At 41.9% G+C, this 26,995-nt stretch overlaps 1 protein-coding gene across 5 annotated transcripts in view; it reads right to left on the bottom strand.

Annotated features, from left to right (window-relative positions):
• Positions 1-379: 379 nt before the first annotated feature.
• Positions 380-26,995, bottom strand: part of TBC1D8 (TBC1 domain family member 8) — a 77,757-nt gene continuing 51,141 nt past the window's right edge. For 3 of the 5 annotated variants that reach the window (XM_061626844.1, XM_061626843.1, XM_061626845.1), the window contains exons 9-20: positions 26,485-26,635; positions 15,200-15,414; positions 13,152-13,269; positions 11,865-12,150; positions 11,281-11,410; positions 10,960-11,058; positions 10,031-10,099; positions 6,955-7,198; positions 3,198-3,263; positions 2,750-2,839; positions 2,279-2,379; positions 381-1,290 (exon numbers count right to left, since the gene is read on the bottom strand). In XM_061626844.1, the coding sequence (XP_061482828.1) occupies positions 841-1,290; positions 2,279-2,379; positions 2,750-2,839; positions 3,198-3,263; positions 6,955-7,198; positions 10,031-10,099; positions 10,960-11,058; positions 11,281-11,410; positions 11,865-12,150; positions 13,152-13,269; positions 15,200-15,414; positions 26,485-26,635 (2,019 nt within the window). In that variant the 3' untranslated portion in view covers positions 381-840. Of the gene's footprint in view, positions 1,291-2,278; positions 2,380-2,749; positions 2,840-3,197; positions 3,264-6,954; positions 7,199-10,030; positions 10,100-10,959; positions 11,059-11,280; positions 11,411-11,864; positions 12,151-13,151; positions 13,270-15,199; positions 15,415-26,484; positions 26,636-26,995 lie in introns of all 5 variants that reach the window. The other 2 variants (XM_061626840.1, XM_061626841.1) reach the window with 1 other exon arrangement.

Here is a 26,995-nt window from a genome sequence, read left to right as displayed (position 1 = left end):
CAGGCCCAAGGTCACTCAGTGAGCTTCATGGCTGTGGGGATTCAAACCCTGGTCTCCCAGGTCATAGTCCAACACTCTAACCACTATGCCATACTGGCTCTCTTAATACAATAAAATACAGGAAATAAAGGAAGCAACAAAAATACAATTAAAAATCATACAGCATCTACCACAATTGCTACAACAGGCAGAAAAATCATCAAGTGGTCCACCAAGGCTCTTAGCAATTTTCAGGTGGTCCATGGGAGAAAACAGTTTGGAACCACTGTTCTAGAAACAGGCCAATGAAAGCAAGAGTGAACAGAATGCCCTGCAAATTGCACAGGAGTTTGGAAAGTCATAAGGGGCTCAACTGACTAAAGGTTCAATTTGAAGGTACTATCCAAAAAGCAAGTTACAAAGGCATTTTTATTGAAAAGTGCACATATCCACAGACATGAAAAGCACAGTCCATGTACACTGAACATTAAGCAAGACATACAAATCGAATATATTAACGGTTTCAATTTCCAGCATTGAAACAAATATTCAGTATTAGTGCAAAAAAGGCAACTATACATAAAACCTGCAAGTCAGTTGAAGCCAGACAACACTTTCAAACCAGGAGTTCAGCTTTTTGTTTTTGTAAAGTTAGTTAACACATCTGTAGCAGCACCTTCAAAGTGAAGATGGCATTTTCTTTTAAACAACACTCAAGAAGAAAACAAATCCTGCCAAAACCACATTATTTGTGTTTTGGTTTTAAAGCTCTCCAGTTGAAATTCAGACCAAGTAATCAATAGTCCAAAAGCCTTAACACTACAAGATGCGCTTTGGTGTAAAAACTGCCTTGGACATTTGCTAATGTACACTTAAAGGTTCAGTCTCTCCCCGCGATGGCTGGCTGGTGCCATTTGTTTTGAAGTTATATTGAATTAGCTTTGCATTCTCCAGTTTTGATTTCAGTTCTAAGGATTTTTCAAAGAAGTTCACAAGTGACTGTTCAGTTAATAGTGAAGCCAAGATATGTTCAAATGAAACAATCCAATCTCCATCAGTTATTGGTAAGGACTGTGTATTCTTTGGGGTCTTCACAGTGTCGTTAAAGAATACATCTTGATCAGAGGTAGATGCCTCAGTCTGGAAGTTCTCAGTCAGTTCATCTGAGCCTGAGCTGCTGCTGCTTTGGCCCACTTCTCCAATCTGAAGTAACAGAGTAGTCACTGTGGCAATGGCTTGATACAACTCATTCTCCTCTGGATCTTCATGAAATATGCTGTACAAGGTCTTACAGAACTGGATGAATTCTCGCTGAAAGACAAAACATGCATTATTTACATGCAGTCTTAAAGGCTTATACAGGGAGGGAAGACTTTTCTGCTTGGAAGGGGAAGGAATGAATGTTGTACACGATGGTTCTTCATTTATGATCCTCAAAATGATCATAGAAGCTTGGTGGTTTGAACTCTTGTTTACCAGCAGTTTGTTGGAACAAACAGAGCAAGCATTAAAATGTCACCTAATGGAAGAATGTAAAATTGGGCAGGGCTGCCAAATTAAAACAACTATAGAAATCTTGTACTAATTTAATATTTCTGGGAGCTGCAGTAGTAAGTCCCAGAGTAAATTCAAATACTACCCTAACTCAAAATGTTCCAAGATACTGCTACTTTGTTATGGTATGACAAGCACACTGGCACCTTTCACATTTCTGGAATTCTGTTCACGAGTCTAGATAAAATATTGTTTATAAAGGAAAAGTAATATCAAGGGTCCCTCTCCCCACCCCTGCTGAAGCAGCTACTTCATAGCCCACTTCATGTGTTGAGGCGAAGCAGGGCTACACTGCTGGGCCCCTCTCATACTGTGTGCCGCCCCAGATTGAGTGTGGATATGCACAGGCTTTTGTGTGACCCAGAATTTCAACTGCACAAGGTTCAGGGCATGTGGAAGCCTCCAGGGGCTGACGTCTCTTCAGACATCCATACTCATTGCAAATTCTGGGCCAGAGAGGTGCATGAATTAATTGTGGTTTGTTTGCATATCTGAACTGGGGCAAGCTGGTTAAATTTTAACTATGGCACAGGTGTGGAACCTGTATCACTTCAAACATTGTTGGCCAATGGGTTCCCCATCCCTGGATGTATGGTTGGCTAAACAAGCCAACTTCCTTTGAGTATAATGACCCATTTATTCCACAAAAAATGAAAACGGCACCAAAGGCAGAAGTGGCTTTGGGAGATGGATAAATCCTTACAACATTTTCTGAGCTTGAACAACCCAAACGATCATATCTTACCTGGCTCATTTTTGGTAGTCCTTTTTCAGCCTTGGCATCTTTCTCTTTGGCTAAGTCCTTAAGCATCTGCTTCAATTGCTTCTGATAATCTATGGTGTCACCTGGACAGTAGGATATAAAGGAAGTTACAATCCATTTCAACAAACAAGGAAATAAATGAATATAAGAGCCCCCTGGTGGATGAGAACAAAGGCCCATCTCGTCCAGCATCCTGCTTCCCACAGCGGCCAGCCAGATGCCTCTTCAGAAACTCACATGCGGGACATGAAGGCAATAGCCCTCTCCCCCTCTAGTTCTAGAGTAACATTCAATAGCATACTACCTCTGAACTTGGAGGTAGTATATGGAAGCCACTGACAATTAGAATTCATTCAGCCTTTTAAAGCCATTATCAACATATCTTGTGGGCAGTAAATTGCATAGGTTAACGGGTGAAAAAGCAGATACCCATTTACGAATCAGATCACTTACCATTTGATTTTCCAATTACTAGTGGCCTTGAAGTTGACAATAAAGGATTCTTTAGTGGTGATTGGCAGTCCCTATCTTTTTCTGTGAGGGCTACAAAATAAAATGATACTGATAAGCACAATGTATTTTATTTTAGGCTTAAGACTGAAACAGCTGTTTTGGGGTCCGTACTACCTTTCAGCTGTAGCTCCTAGGGCTGTGGAAGAGGCTCATGCTAACCACCCTGTGTGCTTCACTTACATGTTTAGGATCACCATTAACAGCTTCTTAAAGAAGGAGTGTCCTTGGTTCATACAAAGGAAAGGCTGCAGCTGTTACAGGGAAGACTGCAGGATATCAACACTGAGTCACTTCATGTACAGAATTGCCATGTAATGGTTAATCAAGTGTAGGATGATGCAAGCAGTGCAAAAAGGAGGGAAACAAATTCAAATGCCTTAAGACTTACCAGGAGGAATGTGCAGCTTGTACAACAGTTTTATCTTTTCGTTCATTTCCCCATTGTACATAATATCTACATGAAGAAGAAAGTATGTCAGAGGCTTGACCTTCCCACTTGAAACACAATAGAATATGAAAATAGACTTCCGGGAAGGGTGACTTCGCTTGTGCCTGCTTTTGAGACAGGCTCCCGCCTCAGAAGACGCTTATTCAGATATAAATCAGTCAGAACATTTTTTTTTGACTGATGAAATTTCTCCCGGGCAGGGAGAAACGTAGAGATCAACCTCAAAAGCCTGTTTTTGTTGGGAGGACTGGATTTCATTAATTTATGAGAAAAGGTCCAGCCAGCAATGCCGGACGGACTTCCGAACAAGCTCTATCTGATTAATGCGATACGTTTATCTTTTCTTCAAAGAGAAAACGGACTAACAGGCAAGCACCCTTCTTTCTATTTTTTTTTTTACTTGGTTTAAATTGTTGCAGCAAAAAGATTTGTCAAATGAATCAGCTTTAAAGAACTTCTGGGTGAGCTATAACTCTTCTCTGTTATTCACGAAATTAACAGCTTATCTCTGTTTCTATTGCAAAAAGCTGTCCTGGAAGTGCATTCTAAAGATATAAACAGAAGAGGGATTTCTATTCCGAGGAGAAAAAAATAAAAAATATGAACTTTGGAACATTATATTGTCTGGGACTATTCTCTTTTTGGTCTATTTTATTTTGACGAATCTGCTTCTTCACGACGCCACTAACTGTTTTGATGTTGGGAACTCCTAGAATTAGGAGTGAGCAGTGAAGTGGCCAAGTTTGCTGATGACACTAAATTGTTCAGGGTTGTTAAAACAAAAAGGGATTGCGAAGAGCTCCAAAAAGACCTCTCCAAACTGAGTGAATGGGCAGAAAAATGGCAAATGCAATTCAATATAAACAAGTGTAAAATTATGCATATTGGAGCAAAAAATCTTAATTTCACATATACGCTCATGGGGTCTGAACTGGCGGTGACCGACCAGGAGAGAGACCTCGGGGTTGTAGTGGACAGCACAATGAAAATAATGACCCAGTGTGCGGCAGCTGTGAAAAAGGCAAATTCCATGCTAGGGATAATTAAGAAAGGTATTGAAAATAAAACAGCCTATATCATAATGCCGTTGTATAAATCTATGGTGCGGCCGCATTTGGAATACTGTGTACAGTTCCTCCAAAAGGATATTATAGAGTTGGAAAAGGTTCAGAAGAGGGCAACCAGAATGATCAAGGGGATGGAGCGACTCCCTTACGAGGAAAGGTTGCAGCATTTGGGGCTTTTTAGTTTAGAGAAAAGGCAGGTCAGAGGAGACATGATAGAAGTGTATAAAATTATGCATGGCATTGAGAAAGTGGATAGAGAAAAGTTCTTCTCCCTCTCTCATAATACTAGAACTCGTGGACATTCAAAGAAGCTGAATGTTGGAAGATTCAGGACAGACAAAAGGAAGGACTTCTTTACTCAGCGCATAGTTAAACTATGGAATTTGCTCCCACAAGATGCAGTAATGGCCACCAGCTTGGACGGCTTTAAAAGAAGATTAGACAAATTCATGGAGGACAGGGCTATCAATGGCTACTAGCCATGATGGCTGTGCTCTGCCACCCTAGTCAGAGGCAGCATGCTTCTGAAAACCAGTTGCCGGAAGCCTCAGGAGGGGAGAGTGTTCTTGCACTCGGGTCCTGCTTGCGGGCTTCCCCCAGGCACCTGGTTGGCCACTGTGAGAACAGGATGCTGGACTAGATGGGCCACTGGCCTGATCCAGCAGGCTCTTCTTATGTTCTTATGTTCTTAACTAAATTTGTTTTGTATTCTTGAACATAGAGAGATAAGGCAGGCTGCTCTGTTTATACTGTGATGTCATCAAGCCTGGAATATTAACCCAATTGTTGCTGAAATAAGAAGTGGTTCTTCTTTATTTTTGTTTTGTTTTGTTTTCATGGTTTTAAAAATGGCAATCAAGAAAGTGGCTGAGAATCTGGAAGTAATTATGTTTCAGAAAATAATGGATGAGATTGAGATAACGAAACAAACCCTGCGACAGGGCAGTAAGGACCTGAAAATTGAACTGAGCAAATGACGCAGGAGCTTAAAGAAATAGGGGATCCTGTGAGAGAGGAGAACGAGATCAGAGATGAGAAAAGAAAAAATAAAGGGAAGATACAAGCCCTGGAGATTGGAACAAATGTGGAATTGGAAAAAGATCTGGAGTTTATGGATATTAGAAATAAAATCTACTGTTTGGAATTTAACGTTATCTCTGAAGAAATTAATGAAGATAATAGAGATAAAGTTATCAATGACTTGGATAATTTTCTGGACTGGAATAACGTGATGGAGCTTGATATAGAGAAAATCTATGGAATTAACTGCAGCCATGTGACAATGGAAAAACTCTCAAGAGATGAGCCAGTGCATTTTGTAAAAAAGAAGAACAGAGATATGACTTTACAACAATATTTCAGCAACTTATTCAGAATCGATGGCAAGAAAATATTTGGGATAGAGGAAATTCCCATCAGACTCTTATTATATGACTATGGCTATGACAGCAAGATTATTATGGAATACTGATAATGGAAGATTGGACACTGAAATTACTGGACTTAACAGGACTATTGAAGATGGAAGATGGAATTAATATGGATAATGGAATAATGGCTATTGAAATTATTGGACTTAACAGATTAGATGAGATGGATTAATCGATATGTTTATTTGGACTATGGTTATGACAATAAGATTATTATTATTATTAACGAGATGGATTAATCGACATGTTTATTTGGAGAAAAATTGATAGATATATTTCTTAAAGAACTGAAACCTCTCTTTGACTTTTTGTGGAAAGAATAAAGTAATGTCTATGAGATTTGATGATTAATTAAGATAACTACTGGAGGAAAGTGATTTTATAATATAATTTAAGAGACAGGATTGTTATATATTGTAGTATAACTGATCTGCGACAAATGGGAAGTCAACATTTTATTTTTTTGTTTAATCATTTTTGTTTTGTTTTTTGTCTTTGAATGTTTTATGATTTTGTTTTGTTTGTTTTATGGAAATTTGAATAAAAATTATTGTAAAAAAAAAGAAACACAATAGAATAAAACACTTCATGTGAAAAACCACAGGGAAAGAAAATGCCTACATATAAACTTAGGGTGATAACAAAATGTTCAGAACATACTGAAACAATCTATTGGTTTAACACTCTGGGGTAGAGTATCAAGTTACTTTACTAGAAAGAGGGGGGAGCTTTATTAAGAATGCCTAATGTCCCAACACAGCATCTCAAGTGAAATTTATGGCAGTTTGAGAGACCTCTAAAATTTACATCAAAATCTAAACAGCAGGTTAATCTCCAGAGGCTACCGGATATAAAGACAATAGTGCAGAAATACTTCATGCTGCAAACCAAAACTTGCAGACTTTAAAGACCATCTGTAAGGAAAGCTACTTCCTATCAGACTGAGATTTTAATAGATCTACAAGAAGAAATGGTGATAGAGGACTTAAGGCAATTTGTATAAAAAAGGATAACTTCCACTATTTGTACACAGCATAATAGGATCAAATGCAAGGGTGTCACAAAAGGTTTTGTGACCTGGAAGAATTCTAAAAAGACCCAAATTACTAGGAAAGCACACAGAGCATGATATGATATGCACTTATACATCCCCTTTAGAGAAGCCCCCAATGGCAGTTGGATCTTTGGAGACATAGTTACCAAAGCAGCCAGCAAATGCTTTGAATTCAATGAGATGGTCCATGTTTTCATCCAAAAGCCGAAATGTCCTTTCTGCCAGAACCTCAGTATGTTCACCACACGTCCAAGGTGAGACAAGTTTATACAGGTTAGTGAATTGCCAAGAGTCAATTCGGTATTGCTCGGCATAAGGTCGGCTTGGATCGTGGCGTCGAATTACAACCGCACTATTCCATTCCCAGTAGCAGCTTATTAGATGTTCTTTCTAAGGAGAATTAGAAATAAAACAATGAAACATTAGGGTGAAAAGATCCAAATACATTTTTTAAAATGTACATGAAAGAATCACTGTGTTTTTGTTAGTGGCTTCCTTTCCTGTGTAAATACAAAAATATATTTGTCAATATTGTACCTCTGCTATTGTTTAGTAGAGCTGTGTACACACACACAGACCAGACCTGGGGCCTCAATCAGGGGGCTCCTCAATCACCCCTACCCAACTAGGCTGAACCTGAGACCACCCAACCCAACTTCGATCCATCCCAATTCAATTCAGGGAACGGGGCTAATGCACACATCAGGAGGGGGAAAGAGTCACTGCTTTTTGTTCTTTCTCCGTCCCCTCCCTATGGCATGTTTAATCAGGGGGTTTTAAATCCTGGAGGGGAAGGAGGAGGACCCAAGGCAGACAGATGTGAGAGCAACTGCTGCAACTCCGTCTGACACTTTAGCTATTTCCCCCCTCTTAGCTGCAGGATCAGTAGCCTGAAGTCCCAGGAGGGCTGGGCTGGGACTAAAGCAAGGCTGAGGAAGCCTACTGTTCTTGCCAGGGGAGGAAAAAACCCGGGGTTAGAAGGAGCTGCATCTCCCCCCCCTCCCCGTGCTCAGGCTGAAACAAGGCTGAGCAAGAGAAGAAACTATCAGTTCATTCCTCATAAGAGAAAAAGCAGAGGGTGGCTAGCATCCAAATGAGAATTCAAAAAGTGGAGGTCAAAGACCAAGATGCTGAAAAAAGGAACTTTTATTTTTGATAAAACCCAAAATTTATAGTAGGGGAAGAAGCTCAAATTTCCCTTAGTCCCTCATTTGTTCTTTGCATCCAGGTGTAAGCTGTTCCTCATGCAAAAAGGAAACAGTATTGCATTCACCTGTACTTCGCTTTCGACTGCTTGTGTATATATACAGACAATCCATTGTATTACTCATTGAGACATTTGATATTGGCACAGTACAGAAAGCGATTTGCTTGTCTTATAATCTTATAAGCTATTATGTGAGTATTACTGTTCAAAAGATTTATATGCACTATGTATATGTGTATGATTTTATATGTGTGTAGAGTTAATTTGTCCTTTTCGTTTGGTTTACCATAGCCCCTGATGAAGGCCTGTAGATAACAGGCTGAAACGCGTTGGGTTTTATCAAAAATAAAAGTTCCTTTTTTCAGCATCTTGGTCTTTGACCTCCTTTTTCATTCCTCATAAGAAACACACTTCCCATATTGTTAATCCCAACAACCACACTTCACGGGTCATCACGGTAACCCCCTTGGCTGCTTATGACCTTAGGAGCTGATAGCTCCTTCTCTTGCTCAGCCTGGTCCTCATTTCAGCCCAAGCTGGCAGGGGAAAGGAGATGCTGCCTCTCCTTTCAACACCCCAGTGGAAAGATGCTTTAAACATTTTTCTCTCTCTCCCAGCAGGAACAGTAACTTTCTTCAGCCCCATCCCATCCCTCCTGGGACTTCAGGCTGCCAATCCTACAGGTGGCAGGCAAAAAATGGTTAAGAGTCTCTCTTTTCCCCACTCTCTGCTGCCTAGGGCTTCCAAAAAAGCATCATGCTGGGGTCTGCCCAACTCTCCAGCCTTCTTGCGGGATACCCTGCCCCGATAGTCCCATACTGCTTGGGGGGGAGGGGGGGAGAATGACATTCAACCTGGTGCAATCTTGGGCTGTCTTAACCAGACTCAGCCAAAGCCTGGAATCTGCCCAGATCAGTCCAATTCCATTTGGAATTCAAGCTTCAGCTGAAACTGATGCACAGCCCTACTGCTTAGTACATAGTGGGCATATATAAAAATAGGCACCCTTATGTCCTATTTAAAGTTGAGTACCAGCCTTGGGAGAGTGCAAGTGGCTGTGGCTGCATTCCTCTTCTGCTGCTAGGATGTATAACAAGCACCTTCTTTGTTCTTAAACTCCTCTCTGGGATATACTACTAATTCTCTTTCATGAGTACAAAGAGGATACCCAGAGTATCCTCTGCAGATTATGGTACCATGTCTTTGAAAGTTATGAGGATTGGTAAGGTTATGAATGCCCCCCCTTTTTCCCTAAAAGGGCAAAGCAAGCAAGTGATCCCATATGCTTTTTAAAAAACAGATCCCAAGGGTGAGAAACTTCTTTCCTTCAATGGGCTTCATGCTAGGGGTGGGTGGGACCAGACCCAATAAATATTACCATTGTACAGAAGGCTACATTCCAGCCAAATAAAAGTTAGCGGTTTTTACCACCACAGCCCTCTCCATCTTCCATCCAGGCAAGTTAAGAGACATCTTCAAAGTTCAAGGACAAATTTCAGCCAAGTAAAAGCACCCAGGAGGGTGCAGAGAAGGACTGGTGAGGGGCATGGCCTAGTGAAAGTCTGGAGGGCTGGATAGAGGGGCCAGGGGAGGCAATTATAAATTACGTCCCTTGGGCCTGCAATTCCCCACCTCTGACTTACCCCATAAAGTTATGCTTTGTTTGTTTTTTGAAAATAAACTTTGGCATGCAAAGGTCCCAGTTTCAAAGACTCAATTCAAAGATTCCTTTAGATCAGGGGAGGGAAATCTCACCCTCTAGATGATGTTGAACTAGAATGTTTATCATCCCTAATCATTAGCTATGCTGGCTGGGCTGATGGAGTTGTGAGTCCACCATCAGGTGAAGGCACGCAGGTTCTTCCTCCCTGCCCTACTTCCTTCAAACAACTACCCAAGCTGAAAATGGAATGCAAAATTAAAAGCATGCCAACAAACATGATTCGGTTGATTTCTAACACATGTCTATCTGTTTATATACATTTAGTAACGGCAAGTTATATTCTTAAACATACCTTGAACAAGTCATACAGTTCTTCTAAGTCTTCTGGAAGAATGGAAACATCTGGAATGACAACTCTAAGCTTAAGAGAAAACAGGAATGAGACTAACAGCAAACGGCCATTACTGCTGCTGATAGTACTTCTCATGACAACGTAGGGCTGCCAAAACCTGGATTAATTAGGAATTCCACTCTTCTTGTGTGTTACCTTCTTGTCTTGTTTTAGATACTTAGTCCTTTCATCTGTTTTATCAAGTCATCTCATGCCCACCCAACTTTGGCTAAGCAACATCAATCTTCTCCTGTTGCCCAATGAAACTTACATTCTCCTACTATACATAGGAAGCTGCCTTATACTGAGTCAGACCAACGGTCCATCTAGCTCAGTAGTGTATACACTGACTTGCAGTGGCTCTCCAAATTTTCAGGTAGGAAGTCTCCCCCAGCTTTACCTGGAGATGCCAGGGATTGATCCTGGGACCTTCTGCAAGCAAGGCAGATGCTCTACCATTGAGCGATGGCCGTTCCCTGAAGGGCTTATATTCCAGCACAAAGATGTCATAGCATCCCTATTTTCAGTAAGGTTACTGCTCCGTGTTGGACTAATAGTCCACAAACACAGCCGCCAAGTGAAGATGCCTACAGTCATAGACTTTTGTCCCCGTGCCCTGCCTGTGGGACAGGTAAGCGGAAATGGCAGATCTCAAGTGGCTTAATTCCTCTCTTTTTACAAGTTTACAGCTGAGACAGCTCATACGGATTGTGCCATTCACTTTACTTAATAATTTTGTATTTTAAGGTGTCTCATTCTGTTCCTTTTACAAATTAAGAGTTAATTTTTAAGTAAGTTTGAATATGCTTCGATTCATGAGCGCTGTAGAAACCTGTGTTTATGGTATGAATCTAGCATGGTCTTGAGCTCTGAATTTTGAGTACTCGTACCACATTTTGTTTAGTGGTTTCTTCGTGGCTTTGCAGAACACGAATCCTGTGTTTGTAGCGCATGTGTTCAATCTGCTCCACAGAATGGTCTCCAAATTTCTATAACATAAGAATGAATTTTTGCTTTAGTCTGCAACTGAGCAGTGTTATCTAAATGCACATGTTTAAATACATAACACAGTTGGCATATTTAAATCAGAACTTTTGTAATGTCTACCAGCTGTGCTCTGCATTTTGACTCAAGTAAAATAAAATAATTATTTAAATTAAATACTTGAAAGTTCTGGTTAGAGGTCACCAAACTACAGGTTTCATTATTACCTCATAAGAATCTCGAATCAGGTCTGCTATTTCCGTTATAGGACAGGGTTCCATATCATCACTGAAAAAGGCATGCTGATTTCCAATCAGTGGCAAAGGGCTTTCCTCATTCTTAACATGATCTAAAAACCTGAAAAAAGAAATATTTCAATCCACTTTCTGTTATTGCATTCTACTACACTGATACAGGGGTTTAGTTCCTCAGCAGGAAGGAGCCCAAGTTTTTACTTCTCAGTTTTAAAAACACCACCTTATTGAACTAGATCAGGTTAGTTCTCTGCCTGAAATCTGTTCCCAGAAGATCATATCACTTTATGAAACCTGCAACTGCAAGCTTCTTGTTGTCCGGAAGAAACTGAGAGTAACAATGACTTATCAAGTTTCTGGAAGATCTAGTCCTTTAAAAAAAAATAGCTACTGAGAAGCACAAATGTTGTCACTGAACATTCAGAACTAGTTTTCTGTTCTCTGCATCATTTTATTACTATTAAATAAGCAACAAACAAAATTTCATTTTTTTAAGCAGCAGTGTTTGATATGACAACACTACAGTCAGTATGGCAACTTAACAGTGAAAACAATACCTGCTAAGAATCATCAAGGCATGCCCATCATCCTTGCTGTTGCACAGTTCTACGGCATTGGCTTCAAGGACAGCCAAGCCAAACTGGAAAATGGCTTTGATCCCATCAAAGAAGAAACAGTCAACGACATTAACCGCACTTTCTAGGGGCATGATACTGAGAAAGAGAGTAAGGAACCATGACAGGGAAACAGAAGCCAGTGTGGATAGGTCTTTCATATGTTCAGCTAATTCTGGAAGCCGCTCTTTGATTAGCTCTTCAAATACAGACTGGTCCACCTGAGCACCTGGAAATCACAGTAGATAAAGTTAGCCAAGGTCAAATTAATTAGTTACTTTGGGCAGTATTCAACCACAGGTTTGCACTAGTGCTAGGATTAGCATAGCACAAGGGACCCCCTTCCCCGCTCACCCTGCACTGCCCCAAATCTGCTCTGGAGGGTTGGGGGAACCTCTGAACAGATCTAGGGGATGTGCGGGGGGAGGAGAGAGGGAGGTCATTCTATTGTGCATGGAGATCATCTGTTGCACTGATCAAACAATCTGATAAGCACTACATTGAATACAATCCTTCAACTTTACAATCAAATACAATTCACTGCTCAACACAGTACAAAACAAATCTGACTATTAGGCGTAGCTTATTTTATTCATTCAAGCCTTACTCCTCCTCTCAACAGTAAGCTCAAAATACTGAGTTGTCCAGTATTTCATGGCTTCTTAGACTTTAAAAGGGAGGAAGGAAAAACATGTGCCACACACTTTGGGGACCTTTTGTGGAATAATATTATTAGCTGAACCTGACACTTCAAATCTAAAGAGCACAATAAAATTCAGTACTATCAGAAGCAGTTGTCAAAACAAAGTAGCAACAAGTGATTTCTGCAATAAAAATAAAGCACATAATGTTTCCCTCTGGCCTACGCAGACAATACACCAACCAATCTCAACAATGAAAACCAAGCTGAGGAGCTGTTACTATACTGACCAATATAAGGAATCGAAATGCCCATATAAAGACTTCCAGAGAAGAAAGGGTTTGATATAGAACAGTTTGTGCTACGAAATTCATTTAATAGATGGTATACAGCAGGCATTAGAACCTACAGCTTTCCAGCTGTTGTTGGACAACAACTCCATTATCCCTGACCACTGGCCATGGGAGTTGGACTCCCCACAACTTCTGGTGGGCCACAGATTCCTGAGCCCTCATACTCAGTATGCTGACTGACTTATCTCTCGGGGAATCAGTACAGAGGATAAGAAGTAAATGGAAGGTGACTCTCACCTATTACCCGGTGATTAAAGTAATCTGGAAGCATCCTCTCGCACACAGCAACGAGCAACCAAAATGCTTCCTCCTCTTTGGCATACAGCAACAAAACAGAGGTTAATATATTCATGGACTGTTAAGAAGACAAAGAAGAAAACGTTAGTTTCAGTGACACACTTTAAAAAACAACAACACTTAATATCTTTTAAAACACACACACACACACCCCTACCTACGGCCCTTTTCAGGTATTATTAGACGTGGGGTTTAATAACTGATGTAGGGGCTGTGTGTACCAGCCCCACTGCTCCAGCATTCACATCCCCACCAGCCCACACTTCCACATGCAGTGCAAAGGTCTCCAGGGCACTTCTAACCATATTCAGCTGAACATCCTTAGAAATCTTGCTGGAATCAGGAACCTCTCCCCTCCCCAAGAGTCAGATTGTCCTCTTGAACAATGTGGGACAGGGTGCCAGAGGCTGCCAGGAAAGCGAAGAATTACCAAATATCAGGAAGAGAGATCTTCTGTGAACAGTTTTGGACAAGTCTCCCCACCCTCAGCATTCCTTGCACTGCAAACCATTCTATTCAGCAGGATCCTCTGGCGATCCACAGAGGCTGGGGGGGGGGAGGAGCATAGGCAGCATCAGGGAAGAGGAATCATAGAATCAGGGAGTATTCTCTTCCATGAACTCTCTCGCATTCACCATAGGATCCAAGCCCACAGATTAAAGATAATACTACACTGAACTACTGCAGTCCAACCAGAATCTCTCTTAACTTGTATATTAATTTTTGCATATTAAGTTACACTTTTTCATGTTCAAAATACAACAGACTGTTCCATGCTTAGTTATTTTCCCCACTTATTCTCTCTACACTTAGGCAATCCCATTACTTGAGTGAAGTGGGAGTGACTTCTGAGCAGACATTCATAGGATTACAAGGCTAAACAGAAAAGTGGCTTGGATCCTAAGTTGCTCTTTTGTTCATGCAAAGGGTGTGGGATTTCTGTCAACTCCCTTCTCCCATCTGCAGCCCCTTACACCACATCTCACACAAATCCTAAAGATTTCCCAAACCCAAGGAACAGATTTTCAGGATGGTGCAGGGGGCTGCCCAGGGAAGGAAAAGGCAGACAAGCCCTGTCCTGTGAACTCTGTTTCATTTATGGAAAGGAATTTAGAGCAAACTATATAGGCTTGGATCCTAAAACCCCACCAACACCTAGGCAAAGAAACAGTACAGAAAAGGCTCTATGCTTATGAACTGGTTTTATGTTAAAAGTGGGAGGGAAATCCTTAAGATTTATCTGTACTAATTAACTTCTTATGGCCATATTAACTTCTTAAGGGCCTTTTGGCCAGAAGGCGAGGTATAAATGAACAACAACAACAACAACAACAATAGCTTCTAACCTACATGGAGAGGGATGTCTTTTAAGTAAGAGTTTATATAACAACGGAGATGTAATGAAATAGACAACAGACAATTGTTCTATAACTGGGTTCTCATTTCCTTCAATAAGGTTCTGAAAGTGACAGAAATATGGTGTGGGTTTCCTTGGCTGTAGCCTAAGATAAAAGATCTCCTCAAGGAGAAGGGCCGTAGCTTAGGGACAGAGTACATGCTTTCCACGCAAAAGGGCCCAGGTTTAAGCCCAGCATCTCCATTTAACTGAGGAAGCAGAGGTGGAAAAAGCCTCGGTCCAAAGCTATCTACAAACTGAAACCCACAGAAGCAGAGAGGCAATAATACATTGTTTCCATATTGGCCTCCCATATTGCTAATGACAAAAAATAAGTGAAGCATAGCCCATATGATCTATCTAAATTGCACTTATTTTAAGAGAGTGAGCAGTCATTCTCCCTTGTGGCCCAATTACACTTCATATAAAAAGTGAGACTGGGGAAGTGGTCAGATGGAAGCTCTTGCCTTTTCTACTGACCACTCAATTGACTGAGTGGTCACTACCTTAGTGAATCTCCCTTAACTTTTTGAGCCTGAGATTACCGAGTGCACTTGTGTACTAACTGGTGGCATAACAGATCTGTTTTTACCTGGCAGTACCCAATTTTGGGGTTTCTATGTGCATAAGCTGTCAAAACTCTTCTCAACGCGGCTATGCCGGTTTCATTCTGGAAGGCAGGGTGCTCTGGTAATGAGCGATGTAAGTCACGTTCTATTTCCTCTGTTGCTATGCAACACATGCCCATGGACACCTCCACTAACTTTTCATAGTAACCAGGATGGGAATGCAAATCTGTCACAGCATCTGAAGCAGAGGAAAAGGCGGAATTGAAGATTAGTTATGAGTTGAAATAAGTGATTATACAGCCATGAAAGTGGCTGTATACTATAGTCAGCCAGCATGGATTTTTCACATTGCGCGATGTTAAATTGAAAATACCCCACATGCCATTCTCATGCTTCCCATAAGCTCATTTCAAAACAAAACCTTACAAAACTTATAGCCCTGAACTCAGAAACACTTGCTTAACAACCCTCTAAATTTTCAAAACAGTCAGAAAGAATCAAGAGTTCAAAGTCTAAAGAGAGAGAGAAAAAACCCAGCTGCCTTTTGGACTTTTTTCTCTCACAGTTCTCATAATCTGTTGAAATTAATCAAAAATCAGCCATGTTCACAGACTACCTGTAATCCTGTTACTGACCTTGCCCCATATTCTGACCTTCATCGTCTGCAGTTTAAACGTTAAAAAATGTCTGGCTGATTTTTAATTAATTTAAGAAATTTTGGCTGGAACTCGATGATAATGTCGGGCATGCTCAGTAAGAACCAATTGTCAGTGTTCTAAAAGCCAGACTCACAGCTGCTGGGCTTGCCTAATCAGGGGGCCACACCCATACCAGACTTTGATTTCATGTGAGACAGCCATGGCTTCCCTCAGAGAATCCTGGGAAGTGTAGTTTGTTAAGGGTGCTGAAAGGAGACTCCTATTCTTCTGACAGAGCTCCAGTGGCCAGAGTTCTTTAAGAGTCAGCCACTCTGATTGAAGGTCTGTGAGGAGAACAGGGTGTCTCCTAGCAACTCTCAGCACCCTTCACTAACTACACTTCACAGGATTCTTTGAGAGAAGCCATGACTGTCCAAAGTGAAATAAAGGCCTGATGTGGGTGTGGCCAGGGACAGCTTTGGTTTAAATTTGGGTGGGAGGCTACATGTGCCTGCTGTAGAATAAAAAGGTGGGGGAAACACTGAAAAGCGATGATACTATTCACAATGTTTTCCTTTTGGAAAGGAAAGGGGCTTCCCTTCTGCCCAGTGCCTGCCCACCCACCCAATCTCCTCCCCTCCTCGTACCCTCCCTGCCCCTCCCCCAGGTCAGTGTTGGACTATGACCTGGAATACCAGGGTTTGAATCCCCACACAGGCATGAAGCTCACTGGGTGACCTTGGGCAAGTCACTGCCTCTCAGCCTCAGAGGAAGGCAATGGTAAAACCACCTCTGAATACCGTTTACCATGAAAACTCTATTCATAGAGTAGCCATAAGTTGGGATTGACTCGAATGCAGTCCATTTCCATTTTCAAACATGGTTTCACAGAAATAAATCCTACTGAACTCAAAAAGTATGTAACTGATCAAACCCACCCTCACTTCTCCCTCTTGCCCCTTCCCTCCCCTCCCCTCCCCTCCCCTCCCCTCCCCCTCCCCATGGTCAGTTTTACCTTTCTTAAGCATGATTGTATGGGAGTAAATACCATTGAACTCAATAAGCATGCAAATGATCGAACCTGCTCTCCCCTGCCCCTTCCTTTGCCCCTCCCCCTTCAATCCCCTCCTTCCCCTTCCCCCACCTTCCACTCCTCTCTCCCCTCCCTTTCTCCTTCCTTCTCCTCTACCATGTTAAAGTTTGATAGAAGTATCTGTGGGCTATAGGTACGTTCTTAAACCACAAGATTTTTTTGCCTATTAGTGAATATAAAATTCATTATCTGTCAAAAGAATAATCACGGGGTGGCTACTTTGTCAATAGCTGTGAAACTAGATTCTGCATATCCAACATATTCTTGAGTCAAAATAACACTGGAACATACAGTTGCATTTTTGTAATATGAAACACTACGCAGAAGAGGGAACATGAGTTTTAAAAGACTTCAATAACACGTCTTGCTATATTGCAAAACATACTAATTTACGTATCTATGGGTCAGCACTATAGGATTCTCTGTCTTAAATCCAATTTCAAATGGATGGATTTAATCACGCAAATGCCTATACTGAATCACAAACACCACACCAAAGACTGTTATCTTAGTCAACAGACCTGCTTTTAGCTTGTAACAAAGGAAACGACATAGGAAGTCTTAAGCTTTGTTTTAGTTATTTGCCAAGTATAACATCTCAGCAATGTCTGCTGATATTAAGAATATTTATTACTTATCTTGTTTCTAGTTTAAATTATTATTTCAGCATTTTAAATACTTCTGCTCTACAAAAGAAATGACTATAATTTAAATACCTTAGGTAACAGAGGAACATTTCTCTCTCTATGGGCTGCATACAACTGTAGTCTTACACAGAGTAGATCTATTAAAATTCACAAATAGGCAAAAAGCCTTACAGTTTAAGAACATACCTATAGCCAACAGATATTTCTATCAAACTTTAAAAAGCAGGGAAACTGGGCAGCTATAGTGAATGCACCAGGGGCGCAGGAGACTTGACCTTGTCCATGAGCTAGAGGGAGCCCCCAGCTGACGAAGCGTCAAGGCGAGTTAAGCAGCAGAGCAAGAAGAGGGTAAATAGCACCCATTTATTTCATTATTTAATTGAATTAAAACAGCTCAAGGTAATAAGGGCAGCCTAGGGTCACCGTGAGATAGGAGCCAAATCCTGAAAGAACCTATATCTTAGGAGACAGATCCTAGGGGTAGGAAGCCTATAGAAAGCTAGTTTTCAACACCACCCTACCAGGAAAGCTCCAGGGGACACTGTAAACAAGGATAAATTCCAGTTCAAGAGAAGGGGGAAAAGGAAACTCCACCAATACATACGGAGAGTCAGCTCAGTTCTTACTAAAAAGGGCAGCTTTAGCCTTCCTTAAACACAACCACAAGCTCTGTTGCCCTAGGTTAAAGAAAGGTCAAGCTGTTCTAGGTGGGAAAACAAAAAACAAAAAAGACTCGCCTGGAAGTCTCAGCCCCCTGCTTAGATTAAAAGCAGCCAAAAGCTAGCCTAGTTTGTCCAGGCCAGAGTGCAAGGCACCACTTAAAACTACAGGGGAACTTGCACTGATAAAAGTGGTTGTTGTCAGCAAATAAAATAAAAATAGAGTAAAAGCTAGTTAACCTTTCTTAGTACCACTAGTTAAAGTCCTTAAACAGCCCCCCCTCTAAAGAAGGAAGCCTGCCTTCCTGCCTTCAAAGGAAGGAAGCCTGAGATAATCCTAAAGAGTTAAGCCCCAGCTAATAGTTGAGCCATCAGCCTCAATTAACACATCACTGGCTGGCAGCAGTAGCTGGGAGGGACCAGCCACACATATAAATTCAGAGCACCCTAGCGAGGGAGCCTCCAGCTGACAAAGCGTCAAGGCCCCAGCTGACAAAGCGTCAAGGCGAGTTAAGCAGCAGGGCGAAGAGGCCAGGGCCCCCCACTCTGCCTGTCTGTTCCTTGACCTCAACTAAACCGCAGTTCCCAACCCATTAACTTAACAAACCTTAAACAAAACTATGCAGGTTAGAAGCCAGCAGGGGTGCGGGGGCTTTCCAGTGTTTTGCACTGCCTGCAGCATGTACAATGATCTGCCTGTTGGACAAAAGTTGTGGGTGTGCTCTCGGTGCAATGAACTCATGGCTCTCCAGGAATGTCTTCATTTCCTTGAGGCCAAGGTGGCTGACCTGGAAAAGCTGAAAGAGGCAGAGAGAGGTGTGGAGGCCCTTCAAGGACATTATAGCTGTGTCCCACTCTGAGGATGATAGCTCTCCTGCTATCATGGAGAACAATGGTCTTGGGGAAGGAGAGCATCCAGCCGAGGAAGAGGGAAGTGCTCCCTTAGAAGGGACCCATTCCTTGGGGGATGAGCAGCTATCCTCTCGTGCCGAGGATATATCTCCAGGGGGTGGAGGGATTTCTGCAGTGGGAATTTGATCATTAGGAACATAGACAGTGGGGGGTGTGATGGGTGAGCGGACCGCAAGGTGATTTGCCTGCCTGGTGCGAAGGTTGTGGATATTGCCCGTCGCTTTAGATAGTTTGGTAGACAGTGCTGGGGAGGAGTCAGTGGTCGTGGTGCACATTGGCACCAATGACACGGGGAAATGCAGCCGTGAGGTCCTGGAAGCAAAATTTAGGTTGCTAGGTAGGATGGTGAAAGCCAGGACCTCCAAGGTAGCTTTCTCTGAAATGCTACCGGTTCCACGCGCAGGACCAGCCAGACAGGCACAGCTTTGTCGTCTCAATGCATGGATGAGACGATGGTGTCGGGAGGAGGAGTTTGGATTTGTTAGGTACTGGGGAACATTCTGGGACAAGCCCGGCCTGTACAAAAGGGACGGGCTCCACTTGAACCAGAATGGAACCAGACTGCTGGCACTTAAAATTAAAAAGGTGGCAGAGCAGCTTTTAAACTGACTGAGGGTGGAAACCCGACAGGAGCTGAGAAAGGTCCGGTTCAGAATAAACCTCCCCCCTGGGATAAAGACCAAAGAAATGATGAAATTTTAAAAGGGGTAGGCCTAGAAGTAGGCATTGTGAGAGCAGGAGCACAGGATATCAATTCAGAAGGGCAAAATTACCACAGGCCAAACCACAAGTGCCAAAGACACTTGAAGAGAGACAATGCTTACAAGTATCTGTAAGCTAGAAGCCTCCAAACCAAGATGGGAGAACTGGAGTGCTTGGTCTTAGAGAAGAGCATTGATATAGTGAGCATATCGGAGAGCTGGTGGGATGGAGAAAACCAGTGGGATACGGTTATCCCTGGATATAAACTATATCGGAAGGACAGGGAAGGATGTATTGGTGGTGGTGTTGCTCTATACGTGAAAGAAGGCATTGAATCCAGCAAGCTCAAAACCCCAAAAGAGGCGGACTCCTCCACAGAATCGTTGTGGGTGGTGATACCATGCCCCAGGAGGGATTTAATACTGGGAACAATCTATCGTCCCCCTGATCAAAATGCTCAGGGAGACCTTGAGATGAGATATGAAATTGAGGAAGCATCCAAACTAGGAAATGTGGTAGTAATGGGTGACTTCAACTACCCGGACATAGACTGGCCGCACATGTGTTCCAGCCACGACAAAGAAGCAAAATTTCTAGATATTCTAAATGACTATGCCCTAGACCAGTTGGTCAGGGAACCGACCAGAGGGACGGCAACCCTGAACTTAATCCTCAGTGGGGACCAGGACCTGGTGCGAGATGTAAGTGCTGTCGAACCGATTGGGAGCAGTGACCATAGTGCTATTAAATTAAACATACATGTAAATGGCCAATTGCCAAGAAAATCCAACACGGTCACATTTGACTTCAAAAGAGGAAACTTCACCAAAATGAGGGGATTGGTAAAAGGAAAGCTGAAAAACAAAGTCCAGAGGGTCACATCACTCGAAAATGCTTGGAAGTTGTTTAAAAACACAATATTAGAAGCTCAACTGGAGTGCATACCGCAGATCAGAAAAGGTACCGCCAGGGCCAAGAAGATGCCAGCATGGTTAACGAGCAAAGTCAAGGAAGCTCTTAGAGGCAAAAAGTCTTCCTTCAGAAAATGGAAGTCTTGTCCGAACGAAGAAAATAAAAAGGAACACAAACTGTGGCAAAAGAAATGCAAGAAGACAATAAGAGATGCTAAAAAAGAATTTGAGGAGCACATTGCTAAGAACATAAAAACCAACAACAAAAAATTCTATAAATACATTCAAAGCAGGAGACCATCTAGGGAGGCGATTGGACCCTTGGATGATAAGGGAGTCAAAGGTGTACTAAAGAACGATAAGGAGATTGCAGAGAAGCTAAATGAATTCTTTGCATCTGTCTTCACAGTGGAAGATATAGGGCAGATCCCTGAACCTGAACTAACATTTGCAGGAAGGGATTCTGAGGAACTGAGACAAATAGTAGTAACGAGAGAGGAAGTTCTAGGCTTAATAGACAATATAAAAACTGACAAATCACCAGGCCCAGATGGCATCCACCCGAGAGTTCTCCAAGAACTCAAATGTGAAATTGCTGATCTGCTAACTAAAATATGTAACTTGTCCCTCGGGTCCTCCTCCGTGCCTGAGGACTGGAATGTGGCAAATGTACTGCCAATCTTCAGAAAGGGATCCAGGGGGGATCCCAGAAATTACAGGCCGGTTAGCTTAACTTCTGTCCCTGGAAAACTGGTAGAAAGTATTATTAAAGCTAGATTAACTAAGCACATAGAAGAACAAGCCTTGCTGAAGCAGAGCCAGCATGGCTTCTGCAAGGGAAAGTCCTGTCTCAGTAACCTATTAGAATTCTTTGAGAGTGTCAACAAGCATATAGATAGAGGTGATCCAGTGGACATAGTGTACTTAGACTTTCAAAAAGCGTTTGACAAGCTACCTCACCAAAGACTTCTGAGGAAGCTTAGCAGTCATGGAATAAGAGGAGAGGTCCTCTTGTGGATAAGGAATTGGTTAGGAAGCAGAAAGCAGAGAGTAGGAATAAATGGACAGTTCTCCCAATGGAGGGCTGTAGAAAGTGGAGTCACTCAAGGATCGGTATTGGGACCTGTACTTTTCAACTTGTTCATTAATGACCTAGAATTAGGAGTGAGCAGTGAAGTGGCCAAGTTTGCTGAGGACACTAAATTGTTCAGGGTTGTTAAAACAAAAAGGGATTGCGAAGAGCTCCAAAAAGACCTCTCCAAACTGAGTGAATGGGCAGAAAAATGGCAAATGCAATTCAATATAAACAAGTGTAAAATTATGCATATTGGAGCAAAAAATCTTAATTTCACATATACGCTCATGGGGTCTGAACTGGCGGTGACCGACCAGGAGAGAGACCTCGGGGTTGTAGTGGACAGCACAATGAAAATAATGACCCAGTGTGCGGCAGCTGTGAAAAAGGCAAATTCCATGCTAGGGATAATTAAGAAAGGTATTGAAAATAAAACAGCCTATATCATAATGCCGTTGTATAAATCTATGGTGCGGCCGCATTTGGAATACTGTGTACAGTTCCTCAAAAAGGATATTATAGAGTTGGAAAAGGTTCAGAAGAGGGCAACCAGAATGATCAAGGGGATGGAGCGACTCCCTTATGAGGAAAGGTTGCAGCATTTGGGGCTTTTTAGTTTAGAGAAAAGGCGAGTCAGAGGAGACATGATAGAAATGTATAAAATTATGCATGGCATTGAGAAAGTGGATAGAGAAAAGTTTTTCTCCCTCTCTCACAATACTAGAACTCGTGGACATTCAAAGAAGCTGAACGTTGGAAGATTCAGGACAGACAAAAGGAAGTACTTCTTTACTCAACGCATAGTTAAACTATGGAATAATGGAATTTGCTCCCACAAGACATAGTAATGGCCACCAGCTTGGATGGCTTTAAAAGAAGATTAGACAAATTCATGGAGGACAGGGCTATCAATGGCTACTAGCCATGATGGCTCGGCTCTGCCACCCTAGTCAGAGGCAGTATGTTTCTGAAAACCAGTTGCCGGAAGCCTCAGGAGGGGAGAGTGTTCTTGCACTCAGGTCCTGCTTGCGAGCTTCCCCCAGGCACCTGGTTGGCCACTGTGAGAACAGGATGCTGGACTAGATGGGCCACTGGCCTGATCCAGCAGGCTCTTCTTATGTTCTTATGACCTCCTCTCTGAGACATTGTACTATCCTACAAATCTGTCAAAATGCAAACACAAATTGGGTTGGTCTTTCACAGTCCAATGCACTTCCTGTGTAGCTTGGAAGAATTTGGTAACATGTGCCTCTGAGAATATGATAAGTGGTGGCAACACCTACCATGTCCAAAGATGGAGAATTACATTTTTGTATGTTTGTGGGTGTTCTTATTTTGCTTCTTTTCTGTGTTACTACTGTTTCTATTATTATTATTATTATTATTATTATTATTATTATTATTATTGTTGTTGTTGTTGTCTTTATTTATATACCGCTATCCGTCCAAAACTGGAACTCGCAGTGGCTTCCAGATAAAAAACACATATAATTAAAACATACAGAGTCTAGATTAAAATAAAATTAAACTAATTCCAATATTAAAACCATTCATACTTATAGCTAAAAGAGAATCAAAAAACCAGTTTAAAAATGGAGGAATTAGGCGTTAGCAAGCCCTATCTTTAGTTCTACAGAGAATCTAACCTAGAAAATTATATTTCTCTCATTATTCATCCTAGAAAACTGTGTAAAATTTATTTTTATTAATTTCAAAGCCTTTTTATTGGTCAATGTCATATGATGGTGAAGACAGCCTTTTGTGTTTCAAACTAGAGGTTATGCTCTATTACTATTTTGGGTGCATTACCAGTTGAATCTGAAACTGCGGTTTCATGTAAAATCAGACTGATTACAATGTGTAGCTTCTTAAGCAATGACTCTAGCTGTTGGAAAAACAAACTTGGCCTGCCCAAAACGCATGTTTTCAGCCTCCTATGCTTAAACTACTCCACTTAAGGAAAGGTGGGCATGGTCAATTAAAAACATAAAGCACACCTAGAATTTTGCTAGAATATATTTCACCTCCCACTGTTTTATCTTGTGCAAACTGAGACACTCCTCATGTCCATTAGAAACTATTCTACAGAATAGTCAGTGCCATTATTCCACAATCGTTCTTGGAGCTTTTTTTAGTGTTGCAAAGTGTTGCTGTACGTCACATATTCACAGAAATAGAAGCAAAAGAGAATGATTAACTATAGGAAACTTCACTAAGATTGCAAAATAAATCAAACATATTTAAAGTGACTATCTGACCTATATCAACTGTTTTAATATTGTTGTTTCATCCCTGCTAAAACAAGATCAGTACAGCACATGTCTTGTTTCTGTTATTTGGGCTGATTGCAGGTGTTGCCACCATTCACCATATGCTCAAGAGGCACATGTTACAAAATTTGTCCAAGCTACACAGGAAGTGGATTGGACTGTGAAAGACAATTTTGTTTGAATTCTGACAAATTTGTAGGGTAGTACAATATCTCAGAGAGGAGGTCAGGTCTCCTGTTCCCTTGGTGCATTCACTATAGCTGCCCAATTTCTCCGCTTATTAAAGTTTGATAGAAATATCTGAAGGCTATAGGCACGTTCTTAAACTGTAAGGTTTTTTGCCTATTAGTGAATTTCTCTGCTTTTTAATCTGGGAGGTAAGAAATGAGATCCTGTGTAAGTTTGCTGAGAATGGATTGATCATTTGCATGCTTATTGAGTTCAGTGGGATTTACTCCCCTGCAATCATGCTTAGGATAGGTGAAACTGACCACAGGGGATGGGAGCAGGCAGGAGGGGGACGAGGAGGACAGGTTTGATCATTTGCATGTTTATTGAATTCAGTGGAATTTACTCCCATGCAATCATGGTTAGGATAGCTAAAACGACCATGGGGAGAGAGACCTGGAGTAGGCAGGGGAGAAGGAAGAGAGGAGGGGAGGAAGAAGAGGGAGGAGAGGGGAAGGAAGGGAAAGGCAGGTCTGAACATTTGCATACTTATTGAGTTCAGTGGGATTTGCTCTGATGCAATCATGGCTAGGATAGGTAAAACTTACCATGGGGGAGGGGAGAGTAGAGGGAAGGAGGAAGGGGGGAGCAGAAGGGGGAGGGGGTAGAAGGGGATTGGAAGGAGAGAGTAGGAGGGGTGAAGGAAGGGGAAGGGAAGGGGCAAAAGGGAGGTGTTTGAAGGGAGAAAGAGGGGAGGGCAGATTTGATCCTTTGCCTGCTTATGGAGTTCAATGGGATTTACTCCCATGCAATCATGCTTAGGATAGGTAGGGGGCGGGGGGAGGAAGGGGGAGGGAGGTTGGGAGAGGATGGGGAGGAAGGAGAGGGAGGGGGCAGAAGGGAGGGAATAGCAGGGAGGAGGAGGGCAGGTTTGATCAGTTGCATGCTCTGAGTTCAGTGGGTTTTACTCCTGAGCAATCCTGTTTAGGATTGGTGAAACTGACCTGGGTGAGGGGCAAGGAGGGTAGGAGTGGGAGGGCAAGGGGGAGGAGATTGGATGGGTGGGCACTGTGCAGAGGGGAAGCCCCTTTCTTTTCCAAAAAGGAAACATTATGAACAGTATCATTCTTTTTCAGGGTTTCCCTCACCTTTTTATTCTACAGCAGGCACATGTAGCCTCCTACCCAAATTTAAATCAAAGCTGTCCCTGGCTACATCCACAGCAGACCTTTATTTTCCTTTAGACAGTCATGGCTTTTCTTAAAGAATCCTGGGAAGTGTAGTTAGTGAAGGCTGCTGAGAGTTGCTAGGAAATGCCTTGTTCCCCTTACAGAGCTTCAATCATAGCAGCTGACTGTTAAACCACTCTGGCCACTGGAGCTCTGTCAGGGGAATAAGAGCCTCCTCTCAGCACCCTTCGCAAGCTACACTTCCCAGGATTCTTTGGGGAAGCCGTGACTGTCTAAATTGAAATAAAGGTCCGGTGTGGGTGTGGCCCCCTGATTAGGCAAGCCCAGCAGCTGTGAGTCTGGCTTTTAGAACACTGACAGCATGCCCAACATTATCATAGACTTCAATGCAATATTTCTTAAATTAATTAAAAATCAGCCAGACATTTTTATAACTTTTAAACTGCAGAAGATGAAGGTCAGAGTATGGGGCAGGATCACTAATAGGATTACGGGTATGCTATGAATATGGCTGATTTTTAATTAATTTCAGCAAATCATGAGAACTCTAACAGAAAAAAGTCCAAAAGGGATCTGGGTTTTTTCTCTCTCTTTTTACACTTCAAACTCTCTATTCTCTCTGACTGTTTTGTGTATCGCTATGAAAATTTAGAGGGTTATTAAGCAAGCGTTTCTGAGTTCAGGACTATAAGTTTTGTAAAGTTTTGTTTTGAAATGAGCTTATGGGAAGCATCAGAATGGCATGGGGGTATTTTCAATTTAACATTGCGGAATGTGAAAAATCCATGTTGACTATAGTGTACAGCCACTCTTGTGGCTGTATAATAATGGGCATCACTACCTTAGGGTCTTTAAGGGTCTACACTGATAATAGTTTTTGTGCCTTGAAATCACCAGTGTTTCTTTCCTATTTCTAGAAGATTAAATGGGACCATAAATCTGGCCCATTTCCTTCTCATCCTTAGTCACAGTGCAGGGCAGTTCTTTCCATGGTGAAAAAACTAGCCAAGTTTCTTAGAAACCTTGTGCTGCAAAATTCTTACCTGAGAAAAGGAGCCACAGTTTGCCCCGTAAAGATTCTGGGATTCCCATAGCAACTAGTTTCCTGATTTTCTCTGTTCGGAACATACAGACAGTTCTGCCATACTCGTCAAAATGATCATTCCACAGGCTCACTTTGATTTGCTCCCTAGACTAAAAGGCAAGAGAGGCATGTTAAATCCATCATATTTATACAAGCCACAATGCAATCAAATAGCCTCTCACTCAAAGAAAACTGTTTGTCACCACAGAAAATGGGAACAAAATGGACCATAAAATGCTATCTCTATCAAATATATTAGTCAATATCTATGCAGTTCCAAAGCAACAGGAAGACAGCTGAAAATCTGTATATAATGTGGAAAGCCTGTATGCAAGCCATTATCCAGTTCTGCAACTCGTGAAACAACAGGGAAGAAGAAGAAAAAAGTCTCATTATGTTTAATACTTAGACCCTGCTTTTTCTTCTATCAGGAAGTCTAGAATTGCTGACAAAAAGTGAAAAATAATCAA

The sequence above is a fragment of the Rhineura floridana genome, chromosome 5 (assembly GCF_030035675.1).
Source record: "Rhineura floridana isolate rRhiFlo1 chromosome 5, rRhiFlo1.hap2, whole genome shotgun sequence".
Classification (NCBI taxonomy): Eukaryota; Metazoa; Chordata; class Lepidosauria; order Squamata; family Rhineuridae; genus Rhineura; species Rhineura floridana.
The sequence above is the reverse complement of the archived record's forward strand: the minus strand, read 5'-3'. Positions and strand labels throughout refer to the sequence as shown.